Source organism: Eumetopias jubatus, unplaced genomic scaffold (assembly GCF_037043125.1).
Source record: "Eumetopias jubatus isolate StellerSeaLion01/CBP00866 unplaced genomic scaffold, mEumJub1_p1.0 scaffold_4, whole genome shotgun sequence".
NCBI classification, from domain to species: Eukaryota; Metazoa; Chordata; class Mammalia; order Carnivora; family Otariidae; genus Eumetopias; species Eumetopias jubatus.
Genome location: NW_028274810.1, coordinates 91,349,160 through 91,373,325, shown reverse-complemented (window position 1 = coordinate 91,373,325; position 24,166 = coordinate 91,349,160). Strand labels below are relative to the sequence as shown.

The window sequence follows — 24,166 nt, the reverse complement described above, 5'->3', positions numbered from 1 at the left end:
TTTATTTTGTACAACTGTTACTGACATACACACAGCCACGGGGGCTTCCAAAATGGGTGTTGGGGCTGGAAGGCTGGCCTTTGGCGTGGTGCCTAAAAAGTGTGGACAGACACACACAAGGATGTGGACTCACAGCAGCTGTGCCTGGCCGCCCCTCCGTGGGAGTTGGGGGGGGGCGCAAAGGCGAGGCCCATAACTCTAGGCCAGCTGAGACCCCTCAACCTGGAGTGCCCAGAGCATGGGATGGCAGGGGTTAAGCTGGGTGCTGGCTGAGAAGCCAGGTAGGTCCCTCTTCCCCCTAAGGGGGTCACTTGTCAGGTGGAGGCAGTGGACAGGGCATCGGCAGATCTGTGGGAGAGCTTGAGGGTCCAGGAGGGGCAACAGGCATAGGCAGCTCCCAGTCCCTCAGTCCACCTGGGGTCCCAGGGAACCCAAGAAGCAAGGTAGGGCGATGGGGGACCCCTAGGAGGGTAAGCCCCCATTCTGGGGCAGGTGCATGGAATCGCAGTCTTCAATGACCTCTGAAATAATCTCGTCCATTTGCAACAGAGGTACCCAGAGAGGCACAGTGACTTGCCCAAAAGTCACACAGCAGAACCCAAATTGGAAGCCAGGACTCAGGACTCCCAGCCCAGTGCTCATTCCACCATATTTCACATCCCGCTGCCTCCACGGTAGGCTCTGTATGCACTGAGATTTCTCAATCCGCTCCTCCCATCTTGCTCCCCGAGTCCAGAGGGGTACCCAGGTGTGATGAAGGGCCCGGAGTGGGGACAAGCCAGGCCCGGCGTTCTGCTTCAACTGACGATGGCCTGCCCCAGCTTCAGGGGTGGGGATGATGCCAGCAGCTTCCCCCTCCCAGGTCTGGATGGCTCCGCCCCGCAGAGACAGCCCAGACGGGTGGCCAAGGTGGGGGCAGGGGGCAACCCATAGGCTGGTGCTGGCCTTGGGGGCAGAGGTCCTATCCACCTGGACTTGACACAGCATCTTCACCTTGTGCTTCTGCAGCCTCATCTGCAGGGTAAAGGGAGATGAAGACACCATGAAGCAGGGAGACAGAAGTGGGAGGGGCCCGCCCCTGGAGTCCCAGGCTCTCTCTGGGTCTTTTGGGCCCACTGGGAATCAATCCCCCAGGCCCCTCCCTCCCAGCAATTCCCAAGTCCTTGGCAGGCTCCCACCAAATCCTCCCAGCAATTTGTGGGTGGGGGTGAGGCAGCATGTATTGGCCCCACTGCACAGATAAGGAAATGGAGTCACAGAGAGGGGCCAGGGACCTCCCCAAGTCCTACCCAGCATCTGAGTGGCAGAGGATTCGAATCCAGGTACATAGAGGTCTCAGGCCGAGGAGATGGCAGAGGACCAGGAAGGCGTCATCCCCGCTTCCCGCCCACCCGCGCCCTCTCCTGCCCTCTCCCCACCAAACAGGAGCCGAGGACTGGGTCTGACCTGCTCAGTTTCACCTTCAGAGCGGGAGCCTGGCTAACAGCCCTGCACAGACAGAGCGCCGGCGAGGCAGGTGACAGGACAGATGAAGACACGGGAGGAGACACAGACAAGCAGAAGACACGGGTTGTGCCCAGGCCAGACGAACCCAGCCCCTCCTGGCCTCGGGGACCTCTTGGTCTGGCACCCACCCCCGGTCCCCTTGGACACCTGTCCCCTTTCCCCGAGAGCTGACGCCCTCCTGGGGGAGCGTTCCCACCAGGCGGCTTCTAAGGCTGGCCGCACCGGCCCTGGCCAGCCCCCTGGTGGCGGCACGTACCAGCTGGGGTGTGTGCTGCTCAGATGCTTCCAGCTGGATCTTGATCTCGGGACACGCAGGGTCCCCCGACTTGCCGGCGTCGGGATGGGGTGACCGCGAGGGGCCTGGGGAGGGGGGCAGGAGGGAGCCACCTCACTGGCCGCGGGGAGGCACCAGGGAGATGGATGCATGGATGGGCGGTAGGCACGAGGGCTCCGCGGCCCCGCCAAGTCCCTCCGTCAGGGAACCCAACCCTTACCTCCCTTCTTTACTCCTCCTCCATCATCCTCCAAGACCCTTCCAGAAGCCATCAGCCCTCAACCATCTTAGGCTAGATAATGACCCATCCACTATCCCCTCTGTCAGGGGCAGGCCCATCACACACCCACCACCTGGGGCGTGAGGATGGTCTCGGCCCTCTGGGCCTCTCCCTGCCCCCTCCTGCCACCAGAGGAGCTTGGCAGGGGAAGCTGCCTGTGGCCTGGTACCTGGGGAGCTGCCCCCGCTCGTGGTGCTGACACTATCCTCCAGCCACGTGCTGTAGATGAAGGAGTCCCGTTTGTGAGGCGTCCCTGAGGACGAGACGCTCTCCTGGGGATGGGGGAAGAGAAAAAGGAAGGTCAGCCCTCATCCATGGCACCGGCTGGGCTCCCCTCCCGTCTCCCAGCTTCCTCTGCTTGCAGCAACCCACAACCCCTCACCCTCGCCCCCCCTGCAAAGAGGAAGGGGGCCCAGCAATGTCTGCCCCAGGGAGACCAGAGGAGGACAGAGTGGGAGGCATACACCACACACTCCCATTCATTCATTCAGCAAACATTCACTGATGTTTATCCTGGGCCAAGCTGATGAGAGAAGGCAGGCAGGGTCCCTGCCCTCAGACAGTGAAGTCTAGGAGGCAAGACAGGCTGTGAAGAGGCTATTAAAATCTTAGACTCTGAGCTCCATCGGGCGGGGCCTTGGTCTGCACTGTTCCCTGCTGCATCTGCACTTGGAACTGGGCCTGGCAAAGAAGAGGGGGCCACTAAAGCTTTGCTGAATGAAGAATGACACAAGGGTGCTAAGGGCAAAGCCCCGGGGGGCCTGTGAGAGCATGAAGAGGGGGATTCCCAACCTACCCTAGGACTAGAAAATCAGGGAAGGCTTTCAGGAGGAGGTGATGTGAGGCTGAGTCGAGAAGGATGAATAGGAGTCAGTCAGACAAAGGGGGAAAGAGGAGGCAGGGAGAGTGTTCCAGACCGAGAAGATGGCAAGTGCCAAGGCCCAGAGGTGGGGTAAGCCTCGTACGTTGGGGGGACTGCAAAGGAGCACAGAATGGCTAAAGTGGTAAGAGATGAGGCTGGGGAGGGCCCGGCTCTTCAATGGAGCCCTCAGAGATGGGGCTCTCTGGGGGCAACACTGTGGAGCCATGGAAGGCTTCAGAGTAAGGGACGGTGAGTCTGCATGACTCCTTTGGGCTGGGTGCCCCCCTCTCATCTCAGCCACACCCAGGCTCATGCTTCTGCCCGGAGTATCTACAGGGACCAAAGGGCCATCCTCCGGGCCGCCGGAGAGCACCACGGCTCCCTGGGCCCCTCACCAGGCCTGTGTCGTCCGCGTCCACACCCTCGGCCTCCTCCACCACGCTGGCGAAGCTGCTGGCGCTGGACGAGGAGCGGGAGAAGTCCTTCAGCACTTCCGCTCTCTGGGCTGCCGTCTCCGCTCTGCCACAGACAGCACCCCGTCAGCCTGCGTCTGCTCCAGGCACCACACCCCGCTTCCCTGCCCTGGGAGCCCAGCCTGCAGCCACCCAGGCACCTCTGTGGCCCCCACCACAGCTGCCCAGGCCTCGGAGCCTCCCCCCACCACTGTCCTTCCTAATTCATGGATCTGAGCACACCCCTCCACTGAGCAAAACCCTCTTGTGGCTCCCCAACGTCGCAAATAAAATCTATTTCCTTGGCGAGGTATTCAGTAATAACAATAACTATTAACAGAAAAACTATGGTCCAGCGTACGTTTGCTCTGTGCCAGGCACTGTTTCAAGTGCTTTTACTGGAGTTATCTCATTGTTATCATTAATAGACCCATCTCACAGACGAGGAAACACCAACGCTCAGAGAGGGTAGGCACATAGCCCAAGGTCACCCAGCCATAGGCGGGAGAACAGGGTTTAGGACCCAGGCCTTCCAACTCCACAGTCTACTCTCAAGCCTCTTGGTTTTGTTCCCTGCTCAGGACTTTGCGTCTCCTGCGGTCTCATTCCTTCCCTCAAATCCCAAAAAGCAGATTCATCTTTCAAAACTCAGCCGAGGGTCTCCTCCTCCCTGATTTCCTCCTCTCAAGGTGGGACTGGACCTCCCCACTCTGGGTCTGCAAGCCCTGTCTCTCCCTGTTCCTGTCGTCCATCCCTGGCCCTTCGGGAGAGCAGTCTGGGAGTCTAGGCTCCCAGAGCCAGCACAGAGGGGGCTGAGCTGCAGCGCTGAAGGGAGGGGTGGCCTCCCCCTACTTCCATTCTTCCCCACGCCACCTCTTCATGTGGCGACCACGGTCAGGTCTGAAAGCATCACTCCTCTTAACTAAAATCCCAAAGGCTCCTCCCTGGCCCCACTCAGGGTAAAATGCAAAGTTCTCGTATGGCTTCCAAAGCTGGGATCTAGCCCCTGCCCACCTCCCTGACCTTATCCTCAGCAACACCCAGCACAGCGTCCGCCTGGGCCTAGCGCCTCACTCGCGCAGCTCCAACCACACCACTCTTCTTTCTATCCTTCAAGCACGCCTCAGGGCCTCTGCACTTGCTGTGTTTTTCGCCTGGAGCCATCTTCCCTCTGCCATGCCAGTCTCAGCAGGGCTGGCTCCTCACCTGTCTCTCAACTGAAGCCTCCCCCAGCTCGAGATGTCTTTCTTGAGCACCAACTACCCCCCCCCCCAGTAAGTCCTCATTGCACCCCCTGCTTTACTGTCCTCTTGCATCACCATCTAGAAATAGCTCATCAGGTCCCGCTGCTCTGGACTGTCAGCTCCACGGGGCAGGGGACATGGACGCCCAGCTCACTGTTGGATTTGGAGCTTGGCCTGGGGCCTGGCATGAATGCAGCTCTCCGTGGGTGTGTGTCAAAGGAGGACCTGTGAGGGTGCCGGGGCCTCCCTGACGCCCTGGGGTGGCAGGGCCAAAGCTCCCGGGCAGTCCCAGGCCCACAGCGGGACTGGAAAGGGTGAGTCCAAGCCCCCTGGCTCGGCGTGCCCCGAACCCCAACCTGTTCTTGGTCGTGGGCATCTCTGGGGAGCTCTGAGTGGATGAGTTCTCCGACTTGGGCTCCTGTGAGGCGTGCCCGCTGTCTGGGGTCTTCTGGCCGGCGGGGGGACTCTCCCTGCGGGGCACATGGGGGCAGTGGGGGGATTCAGCACCGGGCCTGGCATCAAGGGTAGAACGAGGCCCAGGTGGTGAGGTCACGGGCGCCTCCTGCCTTGTCCCCATACCCTATATTCTCAGGGGCCAACCCCAGAGCTGTCCCTGCAGCAACCCGGCCGGCCTGGCCGAGGGAAGGAGCAGGCGTGCGGGAGCACCTACAGGAGACAGGACACTCCTCCTCCTCTCCTTATCCCTGTCATGCGTAAGGAGACTGCAGTCCAGAGATGGGAAGGAAGCTGCCCCGGGATGCACAGCTCGGTCCATGGCAAAGCTGAGATCTGAACCCAGGCTTCGCAGGATTCTGGGCTCTCGTGGCCAGGAGGAGAGTACCACCTCCACTCCTGAGGACCCAGAGGACCTGCCCTGCACCACGTGCCCCCACCGCACCTCTACAGCCGCCCTGTGTTGTTGGTTGTGTTCTTAGCCTCATTTTCCAGATTGGGACAGTGAGGCTCAGAGAGGTACAGTGACTTTTCCAGGGTCACCCAGCCCCAGGTGGTAGAGACAGGATTCGCTTTCGGAAACTATCCTCCGCTTCCCAGGGGCCGTCCTGCTGCTACTGAGGCGAGCTGCCTGCACCCTGCCCACACAGACGCACCTGGGCAGACCCCCACGGGCCAGGCCGCCCATCCCAGCTCCGCCTCTCCCTGGCTGTGTGACCTGGGCAGGCCCCTGCACCCTCTCACCTACAGCATCTTGCCATGCAAGGTGTGACCCCCGGGGAGCCAGCAGAACCGCAGACAGATGAAGGCGTCTCACGGTAGGTGACGAGCTGGCCCTGGTGCCTGGCACACAGCAGGAGCTTGACTGTCCCCGCAGAGGGACGGGGGCAGAGGAGCGGGCACTCCCTCCTGCTCGCTTAACTCTGCCACTGCATGGGGGCCAGGGAAGGGGCCGGAGGAGACAGGGGAGCCGCCCACCCACCTTTTCTCCTGCACCTCCTGGATATTCTCGATCCCAATGGCACTGCTACGGCGTGAGCCAAACGGACCCGACTTCTTCCTCGTGGGGCTCTTTCCAGGGACGATCAGTGACTGCAGGGAAAGGCCCCAACTCAGTGCCCACCTGCCCTGGGAGACCCACTGCCCCCCCACATTGCCACCTGGGGCCCTGCTGCCCCGGGTCCTGAAGCAGAGGCAATGGAGCAAGAAAGGACGAGAGAAATGTCCATCTCCAGAAACAGCCCTCCAAGTTCACAGACAGGGAAAGAGGCTTGGTAAGGGCCAGCACCCCCGAGACCACACAGCAGCCTGGGGCCTGGAATCTTAGTCCAGGAGAAGGGCAGGAGCGGAGGGGGCTGGACAGCCACTCTGGGCCGGGATAGGAAGAGGCCAAGACCTCAGAATGGCTCCCAGCCCCCTGCCCCCACGTTGTCATGGGACCTGGGCTCAGGGCCACGGGGAGAGAGTGGACATCGCAATGCAAGCCCCCGCCCCAGCTTGGAACCTCCAAACTGGCTAGGGGAGATTCCGGCCCAGCAGTTGTTCCTTAACACACTAGGGTGGGAGGCCCCAGGCACCAGAAGCAGGCCCCAGCTTCTCTGGGGAAGCAGGAAGGTGGGCCCCAGGGAGACATGGAGGGGCAGGAACCCCCAGGCCGGTTCATGGTGTGGGGGTGGGGGGGGTGGGAATCAGGATAGAGGAGAGAGGTGGCGTTCCATGCAGAACTGGCGATATTGGGGGACGTGCAGCTGGGCATAGGGTCTTTGGGTACCAGATCCTGGCAGGGACTCGGCCGGGGTCCCAAGGGCCAGGGCAGGGCCAGAAGCCTCCTGGCTGGGGTGGGGGGGGGCACTGGCTCTGGCACAGGTACCAGGCCCCAAAGCAGGTGCCAAGTGCCCTCAGAGCTGCCGGCATTCCACCCTGCAGAGCCCCGAGCCCGGCCCAGGGAAAAGAGGGGGCAACGTCCCCAATATGGCCTCCGTCCTGGGAGCGAGCAGAGAACAGCACGTGCAGGCAGCCTCCAGAGCCGGCGGCCCCGCGGACGACAACCTCTTCCACCGTTCCTATGCCTATGGCACTGCCCCGGCGTCCGAATCTACTCGCGCTTTTCCCAGGAATAAGCAATGACTGGCAAGCAAGCAGAGGGCAGGGGCAGAGAGAGACAGACGGACGTGGAGAGAGACAGCAAGAGATGGAGGGGGCGGGAGGGGCGGGACAGGGAAAGGGGGGAAGGACAGACGGACAGAGAGAAACAAAGTCGACAGTGAGGCCGGGGGTTGACAGAGAGGCACGGCCAGGAAGGGGCGGCACAGCGGACGGAGGAGAGAAGTTGGTCAACGGACGGTGACAGGGACAGACACAGGTGGGGGAGCATACGCGAGGTCACGGAGAGAAACACAGACAGACAGAGCCAGGAAGAACAGGGAGGCGGGAAGGAGAAAGCAGGGAGAGAAGAGGGCGGGCCGGGGTGGGAGGAGGGAAGAGACAGGTGTCGGTGGGGGCGGGCAGCAGGGGGAGAGAGGGAAGGTAGAGCAGGGAAAATGCAGATGCAGAAGGAAAAGGAATAACAGCAGAAGAGAGAGGTGTACAAAAACAAAAACAGAAATGGGTCTGGTTACTGCCACGGCAGGTGCTGCTGGCCTGGCCCGGCCCCGGGGCCCCTCGACAGCACCCACAGGAGGCTGGGCCACTCGGTGGGAAGGGAGGGGGTGGGCCTGCTTCTCCAGTGACAGTGGGCTTGGTGACTGCAGGCCAGCAGAGGCCCCGCCTTGTTCCCCAGACCAGGCCAGACCATGGGGCAGGGGTGACTGGGGGGGGGGGGAACCTCCTGCCCTGTGACACAGCCTCACGGCACTGAGCACAGGGCTTGGCATGCAGCATGTAGTCAATGAAGGACAGAAGGATGGTGGGACAGTTGGATGGAAGACGGATGGCGGGGTGGGGAGAAGCAGAGTGGCGGGTGCAGTGCCAGGGTGGACACTGGGCGGCGGAAAGCAGATGGGCCCACAGCTGAAGGCCTCATCTGCCCTGTGTGCCCAGCACACGCCACCCCCCCCCCCCGGTCTTAGCGGCAGAATCCCAGAGGCTGGCAGACAGGAAGTAATCACACAGTAGGTATGCACTCAGGAGATGCTCACACAGAAGCCCCGTTCCTGACACACAATAGGCAGCCACAACCACAGAGGCCCCGACACACAGTAGGTGCTCACACAGCAGCCTAGGGCCAGGCCCACAGAAGAAGGGGCTCACAGAGAACACGCTCACACCACAGCTTGCTTCCTGACACACAGTGAAGATTCACCAGGGTCCAGGGCTTAGCACATACATGCACTCAGTCAGGAATCCATCTCCTGACACATGGTAGGTTCTCGCACAAGAGCCCAGGGCTGGGCATACAGTGGATACTTACAGAGCTGATGCCCACACAGCAGCCCAGGACCTGACACCCAGTGGGTGCTCACAGAAACTCGGGGTCAGGCCCACGGTAGATGCTCACACAGTACACGTCCACACAGCAACTGGGTCCTGACCCAGCAGGTGCTCGCATAGCAGCCCGAGTCCTGACACACAGTAGGCGCCCACCAGCATCTCAGGGCCAGGCACACAGCAGGCGCTCACACAGAAACCCAGGTCCTGACACACAGTGCGTGCCTGCAGCCTGACACACAGTAGATGCTCCCAGCAACTCAAGGCTTGACAGTAGGTGCCCACAAAGCAGCCCAATTCCCAGCACATGATAGACATTATGTGTTCAATAAGGAATGTCAAATGGAGGCAGCCCCAGAGCTGACCCGCAGAAAGTCACCCGAATAAGGGACCAGAAAGAGGGACGGGCTGAGGAGCTGGAAGGGGGCTGCAGGCTCTCAGCACCCCACCCACTGTCGTGGCCTGGACATTGGACCCCCAGGGAGAACAGTGGCTAGATTGAATCTAGAACCCAGGATGGGCACTCAGACGGCAGGGCAATGGGAGGGGGGCAGGCCTTCGGAGGTGGGGGAGAGCCGAGGCCTGCTTGCGGGGGGGCACTCACTATTCCAGTGGCCTTGGCCAGGTCGGGGTTGTTGGGGGCAAAGCTGCCGCTGTGGCTGGTGGACACGGTATTGGGCTTCTTGTTGCTTAGTCCCATGGCGTCCATGGACTGGCTGCGGCTCCGGATGACCCGCTGTGAAGGTGGGGTGGGAGTGGAGGAGGCAAAGACTTTATGAGGTCCCCCTCCCCCGGGGAAACCCAGGAGCCCAGGCATCTGGTCCCTCCCCACCAATGCCACTTTCAGTAACCCCAGGAAGTCCCTGCCTGCGAGGCCACAGGAGGGGCAAGTCCACATGGTACCTAAGGGTAGTTTGGGCCTTGGCTCTGCCACCAACTTGCTGGGTGATGCTGGACAAGCTACCGCACCTCTCTGGGCCTCCTAGGACTCTCAGGTGGCTGTTGTAAGGATTGCAGAAGATGCTGGGGCATGACCCAGAGCACGCACAGAGAGCCCTCCAAAAACCTCAGTTTCTTGATCTTAGGATCCTGCAGGGCTTTCTCTCCTGCTTTCTTCTCTTTCCTCCCTCTCGCCTTTTCTTCCTTGCTTTTCTAGGCCAATCTGTACTGAACATTTCCTATGGGGCCAGGTACTTCATGTTCACTCGTTCAATCCACCCTACGAGGTGGGCACTATTATCATGCCCATTTTACACATACGAGACAAGCCTGGAACCCATATACCAAATCACGTGCCCTTAACTGTGGGCTCTGCTGCCTCGGAGAAATTCTTTGACTTAATCCAGGTCTACGGTCCAGCACCTACCAGAGATGTGGGGCCACTGAACCCCCACTCCCCTCAAGGCACCCCAGACCCATGTTCATTCCCCCCCCGATTCCCTGTCTCCAGTGGGCAGAGGCAGGGCTCTCCTCAGGCCCCTTTCTCAAAGACGATCTGTTCACCTAAGTCCAGGGCAGGCCCCGGCAGCTGGGCCAATCCCCTTACGCAAACCCACTACAAACCCACATCTCCAGTGTTGCTGCCTGCCTTGGGGTGAGGGTGAGGCCCAGACAGCCTGGCAGGGCCCCTGGAGGATGGGCAGTTCCCCTCCTGTGGGAAGAGGAGAAGGTGGCAAGGAAGCCACGGCCTGGGGACCTGCAGCTTAGGGGAGTCCAGGACCTGTGCGGCAAAGAGGAACTCCCCCTCCTCTGCCTCTTACTTTGGACAGCAACTGCTGAGGTAGATGGGCAGGGTTTTTTATTTTGCTTTTGAACTTATATTGCACTAATCGAACTCCTTTACAAATAATTCTCAACAGTTGTAGGAGGTAAACTGCCATTGCCCTACCCAGTAGATAAAGAAACCGAGGCTCAGGGGTGCTTGGCTGGCTCAGTGGGAAGAGCATGCGACTTCTGATCACGGGCCATGAGTTTGAGCCCCAAGTTGAGTGTAGAGATTATTTAAATAAATAAAACTTAAAAAAAAAAAAGAAAGAAAGAAACTGAGGCTCAGAGCATGCTAAAGCTGGTAAGTGGCAGAACTGGGATTTGAACCCAGGGCGTCACTAAACCAGAGACAGCCAGGTCACAGGGTCACACAGGCCAGGTCCCTCTCCTATGGCCACTCAATTCACATACCGCACCTCAGACTTCTGTTTCTTTCCCTCTGAGGACAGAAACCTCCTCTCTTTTCTGCCTGCTTACCTGGTAGCCACCACCAGAGGAACCTGGTTGCCACCTAGAATGCTCCAACCTTCGCAGAACCCCGATGTAGACTCCACCCCCAAGCCCAGGCCCCGCCTCCAACCATTAACTCCTCCCAAGTCAGAGCCCCACCCTAAAGCCTAGGTCCTCCCTGAGGCTCGCCATCATCCAGACTCTACTTCAGATACTTGCCACCCAGCTCCTAGCTCATCTCACGCCTGTTTATTAACCCCGCCCCTGACTCCACCCCTAGCTCCGCCCCCACTCGACTCCCCCCCCATGAGAGCCCGCCTCCGGCCACACCCCCAAGCCTTGCCCATAACCCCGCCCCCGAGTCCACCCCAGACAGGCCCCGGCCCCTCCGCCCCAGGTAGACCCCGGCTCTTCACCTTAAAAGACTCGAAGAAGCCGCCGCCACCGCCGCCATTCTCCATCTTGTCCTCGTCACCGCCCAGGCCCATCATGGACTGACTGTGGATGTGCAGTTCCTCATAGAGCGTCTCCAAGAGGGCGGCCCGTGTCCGCTCCTGTGGGCCAGGGGGAGGCCATCAGGAGAGAGCCCGGTGATGGGCCCTTCGTTCCACAATTAGAATCCGGGCCACCTTCTCTGAGTGAGTAGGGAGTGGGCCTGGGCCCCGGGAGCCTACGCTGGCTTCCCCTGGGCTCCTCCGCAGCTCCAGCAGCCCCCAGGGTTCCTCCTGTCCCGATCACCAGGTATCCCCCTCCCCCACGCTGTCCTCTGTGCCAGCCTGCCCACCTGCGGGCGCCTCCTGGGACATTCCTCACATATTCCTGGAAATGCCCTACTTCCCCTCCCCTGACCCTAGCCCTGCTCACGCGTAAATCCGCCCCCACCCCAGACAGTTCTCCCTCAGGCCAAAGTCTGAACATGGCATTTCCCTCCCCAAGGGCAGGGCTGAAATCCTAGGTTGTGGGGAGGGGTTCAGCCCAACAGCCCATCCTCACCTCCAGTTTGGCAAACTTCTCTGCCTTGTAGCAGGCATATTCCGCATTGATCAGCTTTGTCAGCAAAAATTCCTGGAACTCAGGCCCCTGGGAGCCCCCAGTGTGGAGAGGAGAAAGGGGCTCAGATGAACACAGAGGCAAGGGGCTGAGCCCCAGTGACTCAGGGGCTGGAGTCCCTGAGCCGTGCCCTGCTGGGGCCCTGGGGTCGTCCTCTTCACTCCCAGAAGGGTGCCTCCTTGGCCTCTCAGCTCCCAGCCTAGGTACCTGTGAGGGCCCCCGTGCCCTTCATGGTTGCCCACCCCTCAGGAGAGCAAACCTCACAGATGTAAGGGGCTGGCTGGGGTCTCCTACTGCCTCGGTCTGGGGGAGAAGTGAGGGGTCCGAAGCCAAGGCTCAAAGTGTGGCTTCTGACAGGTGACAGAAACGTGTGCCCCTTTCCAAACATTTTAGGAGAAAGAAGACTGTAATTGTCAAAAGATAATAGCAGTTAGGAAAGGCCACAGAGTCTGCTATGAGAAAGCTAAAACAATGGCGCGGTTTGTTCCGCGACTTTCTAAGTAAAGATCACAGTTTTTATCAATTTGGACTAAAAGCCAGGCCCCAGTTACGTGGTCAGGGGAGCCCAGCTGCCCTGGCACACAGTGGGGCTTTAGGACTTCTTACGGCAGAATGTGTGCCCCCCTCAGCCCCCACCCATTTCGTCCTGCTCTGTCCATGGCTGGGGGCTGCCCCCTCACCTTCCTGAACACAGCGGGGTCCGGGAGGGGGGGCCCAAAGAAGGGCACGTCGTCTCTAGCAGTGACAGAGACCTGGAAGGGAGAGCAGCATTTCCTCTGGAGTCCCCACCCCAGCCAGAGAGCCCTAATTCATCCCAGGCCTGCCCCTTGCTGGGGAAGGTTCCATAACTGCTGACTGGGTGAGTGAACCCCAGGATTTCAGCTCCTCCATCCTTGGTCCTGAATTTGAGTGGTGAGAAGAGGTGGAGGATCTCAGGGGTCATGGAGCATAGTGAAGGGCAAGGAAGCTAAAGGATGGAGGAGGGTAACCAGCTCCATTGAGGGGGATAATCTGGGGGGGGGGCAGAGAAGGCAGGATGGGAATGCTCCATCCACAGAGCAGGAGGGGGACTCAGGGTCCTCTGGACAGTCCCCTTATCTACAGGTGGGAAAACCGAGGCTCAGAGACGTCGCATAGTGACTCAGGGCGGGGCAGGGCCTGGGGTTGCGGCTGATACCCCTGGGAGGCTCCATGATCACCCACCTTGTAGAGCGGGCCGTCAGGCCCCCCGCCCTCGGCCTGCACCACCACATAGGCATGCAGGAAGTTGGATGCGATCATGTCAGGCACAAAGGGTGTGTTCTCGTCCTGGAAGACTACAGCGACAATGTCGTTCCCGATGTGCCGCTTTCGCTGCAACTGAGCACAGGGGCCACAGGCCTTCACCACCTGGCCAGAGAGGGGCTCGCTGGGTGCAGGGGAGGGTGCCCGCAAGACGGTGGGAGGGTTTGGGGTAGGCAGAGGGCACGTCTAAGGATTTGCTTCCACCCCCAAGAAATGTCAGGAGAAACTTGTCTTCAAATTATTTTCGTTTTCTTGAAATCCTGTGGCAGATGAGGAAATGGAGGCCAAGAGAGAAGAGACTTGCAAGGCCCTGCTGTGAGTTAGAGGATTTGAACCCAGGGCTCCTGGGCCCCAGGCTCTACCTCTCAGCCCTCCTTCTGTCTCAATTCCCCAAACACAGCCCCTCGTGAACAGAGAGGTTCCACTGAGCATATACATTCATGTTGCTGAGATAAACAGAGGATCCTCTTAGGAGAAACTTAAAGGACACTAAACACAAATATTTCCATTTTTCTCACACTACCCTTTTATTCCCCCAGGGCTGGGGGGCACGGGGTCAAATGGACAGCCCTTCAGGAAGCTTGGGATAGGTGACAAATTTCGGAGTTCAGCCCCCAGAATATGCCCTGCACTTTCTCGCCTCCAGGCCTCTGCAGAAGGTGGAAGCCATTTTCTCCACCTGGAATATTCCCTCTCCTTCTCCCAGCTCCTTTGTGGCCTAGAAATCACTTTATCTTAAAAGCTTTTCTTGACTCCTACCTCTGCCAAGTTTAAGTGCCCCCATGTGACCCCACAATGCCTCTCCCTGTAAAAACACTAACTCCCATTTATTGAGCTCTTGTTATGTACCAGATACTGTTCTAGCCACTCAGTATGCATTCCCGCATGTACGCTCACCTATGAGGTCAGTGCCATTATCATCCCCATTGCATGGATGTGGAAACAGGCTTTCCCGACACTATAGCAGCATGTCACCCTGCCCTCACTAGAGCCCACAAGTGGGGGGAATGGATCGTTGCCATGTCTATATCCCAGGGCCCCTTGAACCTGGTGTGGTGAACACTGAACGGACAGGTAGATGGGGGGACGGAGGACAGGTGGGAAGCAGGTGGGTGGGTGCCCAGGCTACCTGCTGGGCGTCCCCTTCTGTGTAGGGCAGCTTGGTGGACACGTGAAACATGATCTCCTTGTTGCGGAAGTTGCAGTACACAGACTCGGTCCCCGTCTGCCCGTGGGTCACGTCCAGGCCTCCTCGGAACCTGCCCCGGGCCCCCCAGGCCACGGCTCAGTCTCCAGCCCCAGCCAGGCCTCCATGGGGCCAGGACAGGGGCTCCCTCCCTGCCCGAGGGCACGGGTCCAATTAAGCGATGCTTTTCCCACCTAATGCTCACCCTTTAAAGTCCTGCAGTTTGACCTTCTGGCCCAGAAATTCGAGAAACTCCACGAAGGCTGGGCTTTCCTCATTGGTGCTGAAGAGCTCTTCCTCGGAGGTCTGGGGACACAAGGAGGGCAGAGGTCACCGAGCTGGCGCCCCGGAGCAGCCGCCGCCACCCACCCCCCACTCACATCCAGAGCAGGCTGGGAGGAGGACCTCCGGGCACCAGCCCACCAAGCTCCTGGGAAGCACAGTCCCTGGGCAGGTGCCCTCACTGGCAAAAGTCTGAGGCCCCAGATTCATGGCCAGGCGGGTGGGGGAGGTGGGAAGAGGTGAGCGCACCTGTCCCAGCTTCTGATATATGACTCCAAACTTGAAGTTATTGCTGATAACATGCTCGTCAAAGGTGACGATGAGGCGGGAAGCCTGGGGGAGAGGACCAGGGATGAAATGGGCCGCTTTCACAAGCCGCTGTTTATTGCTCTGACTCCGTGCTAAGCTCCGTACCGGGTACTCTACCCGTGTCCTCTCATTTCATCTTCACGACAAGCCCGTGAGGGAGACACTGCTGCTGTCCCCATTTTACAAATGAAGAAACCAAGGTTCAGAGAGCTTAAGTAACTTGTGACTTGCCTCGGGTCACCTGCCCGCGAGTGGCAGAGCTGGGACTTGAACTCACGACCAAAGCTGAAGCTCACTGCCCTTGAGTCTTGCCCACAGGCCCTCACCTGAGTCCACTCTGTAATACCCAACTTGTTCCTTGGCTCCTCTGTAAACCCACAGCATCATTCTCGAATGAGTCAAGTCCCACCAACTTGCTGTGGCGCCTGGAGGCATTCCCCTTACCTTGGGCCTCAGTTGCCTCTTTTGTACCTGAGAGGTAACATCTGATTTCGGAGGCCCCTTCCTTTGGGGGACCCTTCCTGGACCACAGCATCCCCTTGTTCCAGGACTCAGTCAGAGCCACGAGGGCTGACATGTCTTCCAGGAAGCACCCCTGACTCACTCAAGACAAGCCCCGCTGCTTTTCCCCACAAGGCCACAGGGCGTCAAAGCCATCGCCGGAGCTGGGAGCACAGCCGCTGTCTGGGGGGCGGCATTTGTGGAGGCAGGCCCCTGCTTGTTCCCTCGCCCCATGTCCCCTCGGGCCAGAAGGCAAGGCCAAGTGGAGTCCCCTGGCTCAGGAGCACTGAGTGCCCTTGGGAGGGTCCCCAAATGGCATTGAGAGTTCCCGGAAGCAAGGCCTGCCTCCAAGGCGGACGACACTACAGGCAAAGGCGGAACTCCTTCATCTGCTGTGTGTCGCCAGATAAGGCACAGGGCCATTTTGGCCCTCTGCTTCCTCTTCTGCAAAAGTAGACTTTGCACAGTTGTTGTGTGGATTAAATGAGAGAACTTGGGGGGAATACCCTGTGCACAACAGGTGCCCCATAAATGCTCAGTTCCCCAGTTAGCCACCCAGCCCAGGGTGCGGGGCCCAGATGCAGCCATACCTTGGGGTAGAGCACAGGGTAAAATCGATCCACATTCACATCTTCACACACCAGCTGCAGGGAGAAGGGAGGGGCTGAGGGGAGGGCCTCTGGGCCTCTGGGCCTCCCCGGTCATCCTCTGGGGACGATAGCAGCGGAAAGGAGAGGGAGCCGCTGAGTCTGCAGCAGGACTGGGGGCTCACTGCTGCTTAGGAGGTGGTGAAGAGAACTGGGGTCCCCTTATCCGAAGGTGCTCTAAAGTGACCGAAAAGCACACGGGCCGGGGACAGGAGCCCAGAACACACAGCTGCATGCCAGTGTCATGGGACACAGGAGAGGTGGGACCTCAGAGGCAGGGCTGCAGCAGGCAGGGCTAGGACTTGGGGCTCAGGGGGACAGTGTGCACAGGCAAAGCTGCACCCGGCTGTGTGCCCACCTGGGGTGCCCAAACAGGCCTCACCTTTGCCATCTGGACCACATTGGGGAACTCAGTGAGGCAGGAGATGGGGATGACATCATGGTGTGTCCGGCACTTGGTCCTGGGAGGAGAAAGGTCACGCTGAGGGGCTAGGCAGCGGGAGAGAGAGATGGAAGCCCCTCCGCACAAAGTAAGCCCAGAGGGGACACATCCCAGGGAGAGGGAGGACCAGAGGTGGTAATGGGGCCAGGCCTGGCTTGGGGCAAACTCACTGAGCAACTCAGGCAAATCCCTGCCCTCACTGGGCCTCGATGAGAAGAGTGGGTACAATGAGCTGGGCTTTTAGACTGTTAAGACCTCAGCCCTCCCTACTGTCGCAGGGTCCCCTCAGCCCCCCTCACCTGAGCAGCAGCCGGAGGTGTTCCTGGTCCCCGATGACATCATACTTGAGTGAGAAGACAAGGTGGCCCAGGGCAGTGTCCAGTGAGTAGTAATTGAAATGCTCCTGTGGTGGGAGGCGGGGGCCCGGAGAGAGGGCGGAGCTGAGCGTGGGGCTTCCAGAAACCAGACCAGAAAGCCAACTCACTCCCAGATGGGGGTCCTTCACCAAGCAGCAGGTGCCATGGCTAATGGCAAACTCTGCATCAGATAGACCTGCATTCAAATCCCTGCTCTGCCACTTGCCAGCTGGGTAGCCTCACCTCTGCCTCAGTTTCCTACTCTGTAAAATGGGAGGCTAACTACCTTGTGGGATGGTGGCAGGGACTGAAGGACATAAACAGCCTAGCAGAGAGTAGGTGTTCAGTGAATGTTTGTCCTCATCAAAGACAGGACCACACTTGTACCCGCATACCTATCTCCCAGACCCTGCCCTTCTCAGAGCTGGGCACACAGTAGGTGCTCAGTAAAAATCATCTGACTGATGGCTCAGCTTGTGGCTCGGTGGCCCCTGAAGCCAGGGTCCGTGAGAAACAGGAAGTGAAACATCTCATAAACACATGGGGCGCCTGACCGGGCGGGTTCCCACCCTCCTTCCTCACCTGGAGGAGCCACAGGGCTGGGAAGAAAAACTGCAGCAGGCCCAAGGGGGAGCTGCGGCAGGAATCATCCCCCAGAGAGGAGCCCAGGGCTGGCACCTCCGGATGGGGAAGTCCTGAAGTCAACAGCAGACTGGCAGTGCCAAGATATCCCACCCCAGCCTGGCCCCGACTTCCACTGCTGGCCCCGGCCCTGGGAGTGGGGCTGGCTCCTGGCCACACCCATCCCAGGAGTCATACTGGAAGTTAACACCTGTTAAAATGCGAACACCTGTGCTCAGAAGGCAGGTGGAGAAAGGGGCAGGGGATGTGCCCCACAAATCTGCAGCTCTGGGACACTCTGAGCCGACCTGGAGCCGAGAGTCCCCCCAAGCCCTGCCTCGGCACAGTGATGGAGACCCCCAAATGCTTGGCGCCGACTGCAGATAGGGAGTGGCAGGCGCTTGGCGCTGAGGTCTTCAAGTCCCTTGAGCTAGGAGTTTGAGCCCTCCCAGCGCATCTTAATGGAACGTCAGCCAGAGCTAGGTCCAGTTCCTAGCTCGGTAATTGTGTGACCTTCACCAAGACACTTGATCTCTATGAGCCTCAGTTTCCTCTTCTGTAAAAACTAGGATGATCCTGATCTCATACAGTAATTATGAAGATTGTAATAACAGCCACCACTAATTAAGTGCTCACTATATGCCTAGCATGGTTCTCATGTTTTACACGTGCTTTTATGATCCACGTTTTTACAGATGAGGAAACAGGTTCAGGAAGGTTAAATAACTTGCCCAAGGTCACACCATCAAAAAATGGAAGAGCCCAGATGCACACCCAGGCCATGAGACTCCAGAGCCCACACCACTCCCCACCACCTGGGCTGTAAAATGGCATAGACACCGCACCTGGTACGGGGCCCGACACACCCCGGATCCCGGCATGTGACCTCCCCTCCAGCTCCCACAGTCTCACCCGCTGACCGACAAGTTTTCACAGGGCAGGACCTCTGCTCTGGAGCTGGAGATGGGGCAGGGGTTTGCATCGGTCCACTGCACTGTTCTCCCAACCCTGACCTAAGGGCAGGGCCTGGGTCTCTTCTGTTTGCTGCTGCATACCTGGTGCCTAGAACAGGGCTGAGCACACAGCTGGTGCCCATTGCTTGCCAACCTTGACTGAGCACTCAATTTATGCCAGACACCATTCTAAACACCTTACAAGCATTGCTCTCGTTAAAGCTTTGCAGCAACCCCATGAGGTGGGTGTCATCACCGTCTCAGTTTTTATGGATGAGGAGACAGAGGCACAGGGAGGGTAAGTGACTTGTCCAGTGTCTCATGTAGCAAGTGAAAGAGCCAGGGTCACGCCATGGTGGAGCCTCTGCTGTTAACCACTACGGCATAATACTGCCTTTTGCAATAAATGTTTGTTGAATGAATGCGTGAATCCACCACAAATGTCTTGAGACCCGGGACTCGGGGACTATCACCCAGCCCCAACCCATGGGTTTGGCTGCCTCCCAGGCCCGGCCCCCATCACTAGTGGACTACCCACCTTGCCAAGAAAATGCTTCCGGTAGATGCGGGCGGTGGGGTTACACTCGAGCTTCACCTTGGTCGTGGGTGATTGCAGTGGCTCTGTCTCCGGGATGCTGGTGATTTCGTGGTTGGTGCCTTCAATCCAGTAGCCCCCGAACTGGGGCAGCAGGATGAGGGGGAAAGGTCCTTCTCGCCCTAGGACCTGAAAGAGGACTCAGCTGAAAGCCACCCACTCTGCACCCTACCAGGGCCCCGGGACACCCCCCCAACTCAGACTGGGCCACTTCTGCCATGGCTCAGGAGTGCCAGGGAACGAGCCAGAGCCTACGTGGGCCTCAGGGCTTGCATCCCCCCCTCTAGCAGACTTGCTCCAGCCCCTCTCCTCCTACCGCAAGCACAGACCCAGGCTGCATGGAACCCCATGTCACAGTCTCCAAGGATGAGGACTTGGGGGAAGGTAGAGTTGGTAGCATGACCTTGGCCAAGAGGCTGGAAGGTTTGGATCAGGGGTCTAAAGGTTCACAGGGGCTCTGAAGACTTGGGCCAGTAAGCTGAGGCTCCGGTGCCCACAGCCAAGGCCTGCGATCAGGCTCCTGGCAGGGAGGAGGACCTGAGAACCCAGGCTCCCTTTGTGGGCACCTCTGGGTCTCAGGGCGGGGATGGGCTCAGGGGGTCCAGCCAGTTACCTCATGGACGCTCGGGTAGGGAATGTAGTCCTCCTCCGTCTACAAAACACAAACAGGGCAGAGACCCAGCTGGGGTGGGGTCTTCACCCTTTACTTACTTCCAGCCTCCCCAGAATGCTCCATCGTTCAGCCAGCCATCTGGGCTGGGAGTGTGGGTGGGGCTGTGTCATCTCCCCAGGGCTTGCCTTGGGGTGACCCCTCAAGGCAGAGGCTGAGGCAAACTTAGCTCCCGGAGTGCTGGCAGCCTCCTCCGGGGCTCTTTCTGCCTTGGGAAAAAGGCTCACTGCCTCCCCAGAAGAAACCTCAGGACCAGTGGTCTCAGTGCATCAGAATGGCCTCCAGGGCTCCTTAACTACATGGCTGTGCCCCACCCCGTTTCCCAGGGTCTGAGTGGGGCCCAAAATTTTACTTTTTTTTTTTTTTTTTTTTTTTAAGAATTTACATTCTAACAAGCTCCCAGGTAATGCTGATGCTCCTGGTTTGAGAACCCCTGCTCTGGACAAAGTATCAGGCATATGTCCATGGACTCCCCCTTCAACCCTCACCTTGAAGCCCTGGGCCCACCTCACCCCACCCCATGCCCAGCTGCCAGTCTTCTTGGATTCTTGAGGTCCCAAATAAACCACAGAACCATATGCCTATCTGGAGGGGAGGTGGGACTCCCACCCCAAGAAAATTCTGAGTCTAAGAGCCTCCTCCCAACTCCTTCCATCCCCTGCCTCCTATCTGTCTCCTCACAGTAGGCATGGGGGAAGATAGCTGGGGGGGCAGGGGGGCCGGGGGGGGCAACGAGGCCACCCCTCCCATCTCCTCCTCTCCTCCCCTCCCCATCAGCCTTCCCAGGCAGAAGCCTCCTGGGTCCTGGCTTTGAGTTTTCCTGCAATGGCTGATCACGCCTGGGGAGGGAGTCTCCCCGCCCCTTCCAGGTCCCAAGCCCTTTGGAGAGGCTGCTCAAGAAGCAAACAGCACGGGCAGACAGCCACAGAAAGGTGGGGTGGGGCCATGGTTCCAACCTACTTTGAGGGGTGGTGGGAAGGAGCATCGCTGTTCATCCATCCTGCTTCCCTGCAGAGAGAAGGTACACCCTGTTATACCCCTCCCACGCCTGCTACCAGCACTACCACCCCACAGGAGGCCCACACCCCTGTGAAGGGGAAAGCCCGGCCATGTGGGGGTGCTCCAGGGTGCTGGGCGCTTGCTTATCCAGGCCTCTGCAGGGAGAGCTGGGGGCTGTGTGTGGGAACGTGTGCCACTGGGACTGGGGGCAGGGGTGGCCTGCATGCACTAGTGTGTGAGTGTGGGGTGGAGGCCACTGCATCTACAAAGAGGTGTGTTTTGAGAGAGAGAGGAAAGGGACGGGGGGGGGGGGAGAGAGAGCGAGAGAAGGAGGGGAGAGGTGGAGATGGAAAAAGAGAGAGAGGCAGAGAAACAGGAAGGCGCAGAAGAGAGGGTTTGGAGGGCGAACTGACATCGCGGGGAGGGGAAGCTCCTGAGGTTCGTTCAAGTTGCCCCACCCCCCTGCCCACCTCCCAGCAGGTCCCCATGCATCAGACAGAGGTCTGGAAGACCAGGGCTGGGAGTGGAAGGTAGGCAGGGGTCAGGTAGAGGGGGTGGGGCACATCCCCTTGCCTGTGGCACAGCCTCGGGCTGCCCTGTGCCCTGGCATCTGTCCCTCCTCCCATTCGACACCGGGGTCCTGCGGAGCCTGGGATGCCTCTTGGGGGATGGGAAATGCGTGTGAATGCGTGCGGGTGGGTTAGGATGAGCCACTGATCCCAGCCCTGCTGGGGACCTACACAGGGATGGGAGCAGGGGAGACACAAGTGGGGCCTGGGCCCAGGGGTCAGACAGGGACTTAGCACTCCTAGTCCCCATCCTCTACTCAGACCCCCAGCCCAAGGGCTCAGAACAATGCACTGCCACCACCTCCTCCCAGAACAGTCCGCTGACGGCCCCTGGCCCATCCTCAGAGAGGAACAGGGCTGGAGATACAGCAAGGGCCCCCACTCCAGCCCAGCCCCCTCTGCGGCTCCCCAAAATGGGCAACAGAGCCAACCTCACCTGCATCTTCTCAATCATCTCAAACAGATCTGTGTTCTGCAACAGAGATGGAGGAGGGCAGGTCAGTCCTCAGGACCGGCCCAGCTGACCTTGCTAAGCCCCTGAAGAGTCTCCACCCAGCCCCAGCCCTCCTGGTCCCTCCAACTCTAACCAACCCCCATGGGCCTGTCTGAGAAGCAACGGGGAGTGGAGAAGGCACTGCCGGAGGGAGCTCAGGGCAGGTGACCGGCAGGGCTTGACCAACTGCTTAGTGAAGTCAGCCCAGGGCCCAGGGCCCTCCCCCAGCCGCCCACCCCACTCAGTCCCCTTCCCGGTGTAAGGAGGCTGCTGCCTCAGACCCGGATGGATGTGATCCTCGGGGAGAGACACATCTCCCCCACGTCACTGTAAGTTTGGCAGTGCCAGGACGGGCCAAGTACCCCAGGTCCCAGCGCCAGAGAGGAGACAGCGGGGATCCTCAGGAGGGTCTGTGGTTCTACCCGCCTCTCCTGGAAGAGGGCCCCACCCTCACTGCCCCTGCAAGCAGTATGAGTCGGGGGGGGGGGGGGGGAGCGGTGTGTGTGTGGCTGTCGGGGGAGACAGCGCTGGGATGTCCCACTGGCTCAACCGCTGTGTGTGAGTCCACGCGCATCCGCCTGCCCCTCCCACTGCGGCCACTCTCTGCCAAGGGCAGCCAGGGCACACACAGGGTTACTCGGGGCATCTGCCAGCTCGGCTCGGCAGCTCCCGCCTCTCCAGCGCCAACTCCCCGCGAGCCTTCCTGGAAGGCGGCTTCCTAGCCCAACAGAGCGGCTGGGGGCTGGGCCTGGGATGCCCCCCCGCCCCCCCCCCCGGGTCTCCACGATAGTGCCCCTCCCCCAGCACTTCCAAGGCCTCCACTCATTTGGCTCCTGCCGCCCAGTGGGGGCCCCGCCTGAGCTCACACACATGTGCTATGGGCTTGCGCACCAGGAAACACATACTCTCTCTTTCTCTCCCTCTTGCTTGAACACACACAGCCTTGTGCACCAATATTTAAACACACCCTCACCGTACCAAAGAAAGCAAACACACACGTAACCCCCCCCCACAAACCCAGGGGGTCTGTGCACACCAATTCTGAGCCTCAGAGCCATACGCTAACACACAAATACACATGTCAGTGTCCTAAATTACACAAGAGCTCACCCACTCACACACACACAGGTCCATGTCCCACAAAGCCAAACACACAGATACCAACCCACCCCTGTGCAGATGTGCACATCAGTAATTGAACACGAAGCTACACAAACACCACAAAACCACTCTCACATCTGTGTGCCGAGAGACACAATAACATGCACTCGCAGATGTCGGCAGCTGTGTTCACAGAAACTGAGCCACGGAGCCCCACTCCCACACAGAAGCTCACCTTTCCCTAACAGAGTCACGCACCCTGGTGACACACATGACAGACCTGACCCCAAAACACTGAGTGAGTTTTGAGGGGGGAAAACGTGCGCAGCCACTGTGGAAGTGGTTCATCAGCAAGAGTGAGGAGCACAGGTCTGACCCTCACACACACCCCCTCACGCCCACTGGAGTACACACTAGCCATCACACGCACACACACAGCGTGAGGATCACCGGACACAAACACCCCATGTGCACACTCAGAGGCCTGCCCCCAGAGGCAAAACCCACCCTGTAAATGCACTCCAAGAGTCCACGGGAGACACTGACCCATGGTCACCTATGGCCACACCCAACACCCTGAGCTTGGAAGAGACAATTCCCCAGGCAGCTACAGCAGAAACCACTGACACACCTGCAGTCCAGGTAGACAAACACAACTGTTAACTCAACATCCTGTACAACAGCAACATGGGCATCTGTGCCTGGGTCACACAATCTGAGCCCAGCACAGTCCCAGTAGTGATGTGGGCGCATTACTGGCCTCCAGAACACCCCACTCAGGGTGACCCGAGGGCCAGGAACAATGCACAGGGAGTCACAGCCACATAAACACTGACACATGGGACTGTCACCCAGAGAGCACACACAGCAACAAGTGACACCCACAGTTACAGCCTCACAGGCGCAGCAGACACCCCGACACATGGCAGACGGTGAGCGAAGTGGCCCAGAGCACCACGCAAAGTTACACGGTGACATTCAGACCCCTCCTAAAGGGGGCAGGGGACGCTGAAGTGGTCCCGAGGCTAACAGACATACGGACTCACGCACGCACACACAGCGCCACGGTAGCCCGGAGCCACGGTGCCACCACGGGCACTCCGATCCGGGGGCGGCTCGAGAAAGAGCCCAAGGCCCGGGACCCCAGGGCAGGGCTGCGCCCTGTGACCCGCCGTGCCCGGGTGTCAGCCCAGAAGCTAACACACCCTCCATGACGGAGCCTCGCACACCGCCCTGGCTAGGGCAGAGCCTGCCCGGCTTCGAGGAAGTCGGGCTGAGCCGGCTCCCGCAGACCCCCTCGGCCAGGCGGCCCTCGCCCTGGTCCTCACCTGCCAGCCGGCCCCAGCGGGCAGCGAGCCCCTCCGCGGACGGCCGGGGGGCGCCAGGGGCCGCGG

At 59.6% G+C, this 24,166-nt stretch overlaps 1 protein-coding gene across 1 annotated transcript; it reads right to left on the bottom strand.

Annotated features, from left to right (window-relative positions):
• RAP1GAP (RAP1 GTPase activating protein) lies at positions 1-24,166 on the bottom strand. The gene is made up of 22 exons (XM_028090812.2): positions 24,101-24,166; positions 21,615-21,650; positions 20,571-20,618; positions 19,554-19,592; positions 18,884-19,069; positions 16,715-16,818; positions 16,356-16,434; positions 15,917-15,970; positions 14,766-14,849; positions 14,440-14,540; positions 14,178-14,307; positions 12,968-13,123; positions 12,445-12,516; positions 11,708-11,794; positions 11,131-11,268; positions 9,102-9,233; positions 6,054-6,163; positions 4,975-5,088; positions 3,318-3,441; positions 2,230-2,332; positions 1,763-1,866; positions 1-1,014 (listed from the first exon to the last, which is right to left on the bottom strand). The coding sequence occupies exons 2-22, from the start codon at positions 21,630-21,632 to the stop codon at positions 463-465; spliced, it is 2,535 nt and encodes an 844-aa protein (XP_027946613.2). The 5' UTR covers positions 21,633-21,650; positions 24,101-24,166; the 3' UTR covers positions 1-462.

Excerpts from the sequence above, each read along its gene's own strand:
- RAP1GAP (XM_028090812.2), bottom strand. Across the intron at positions 19,070-19,553 it reads CCTACCCGAGCGTCCATGAG|GTCCTAGGGCGAGAAGGACC; the intron begins GTAACTGGCTGG and ends GTCCTCTTTCAG. Across the intron at positions 14,308-14,439 it reads AAACTGCAGGACTTTAAAGG|GTTCCGAGGAGGCCTGGACG; the intron begins GTGAGCATTAGG and ends GGCCCGGGGCAG.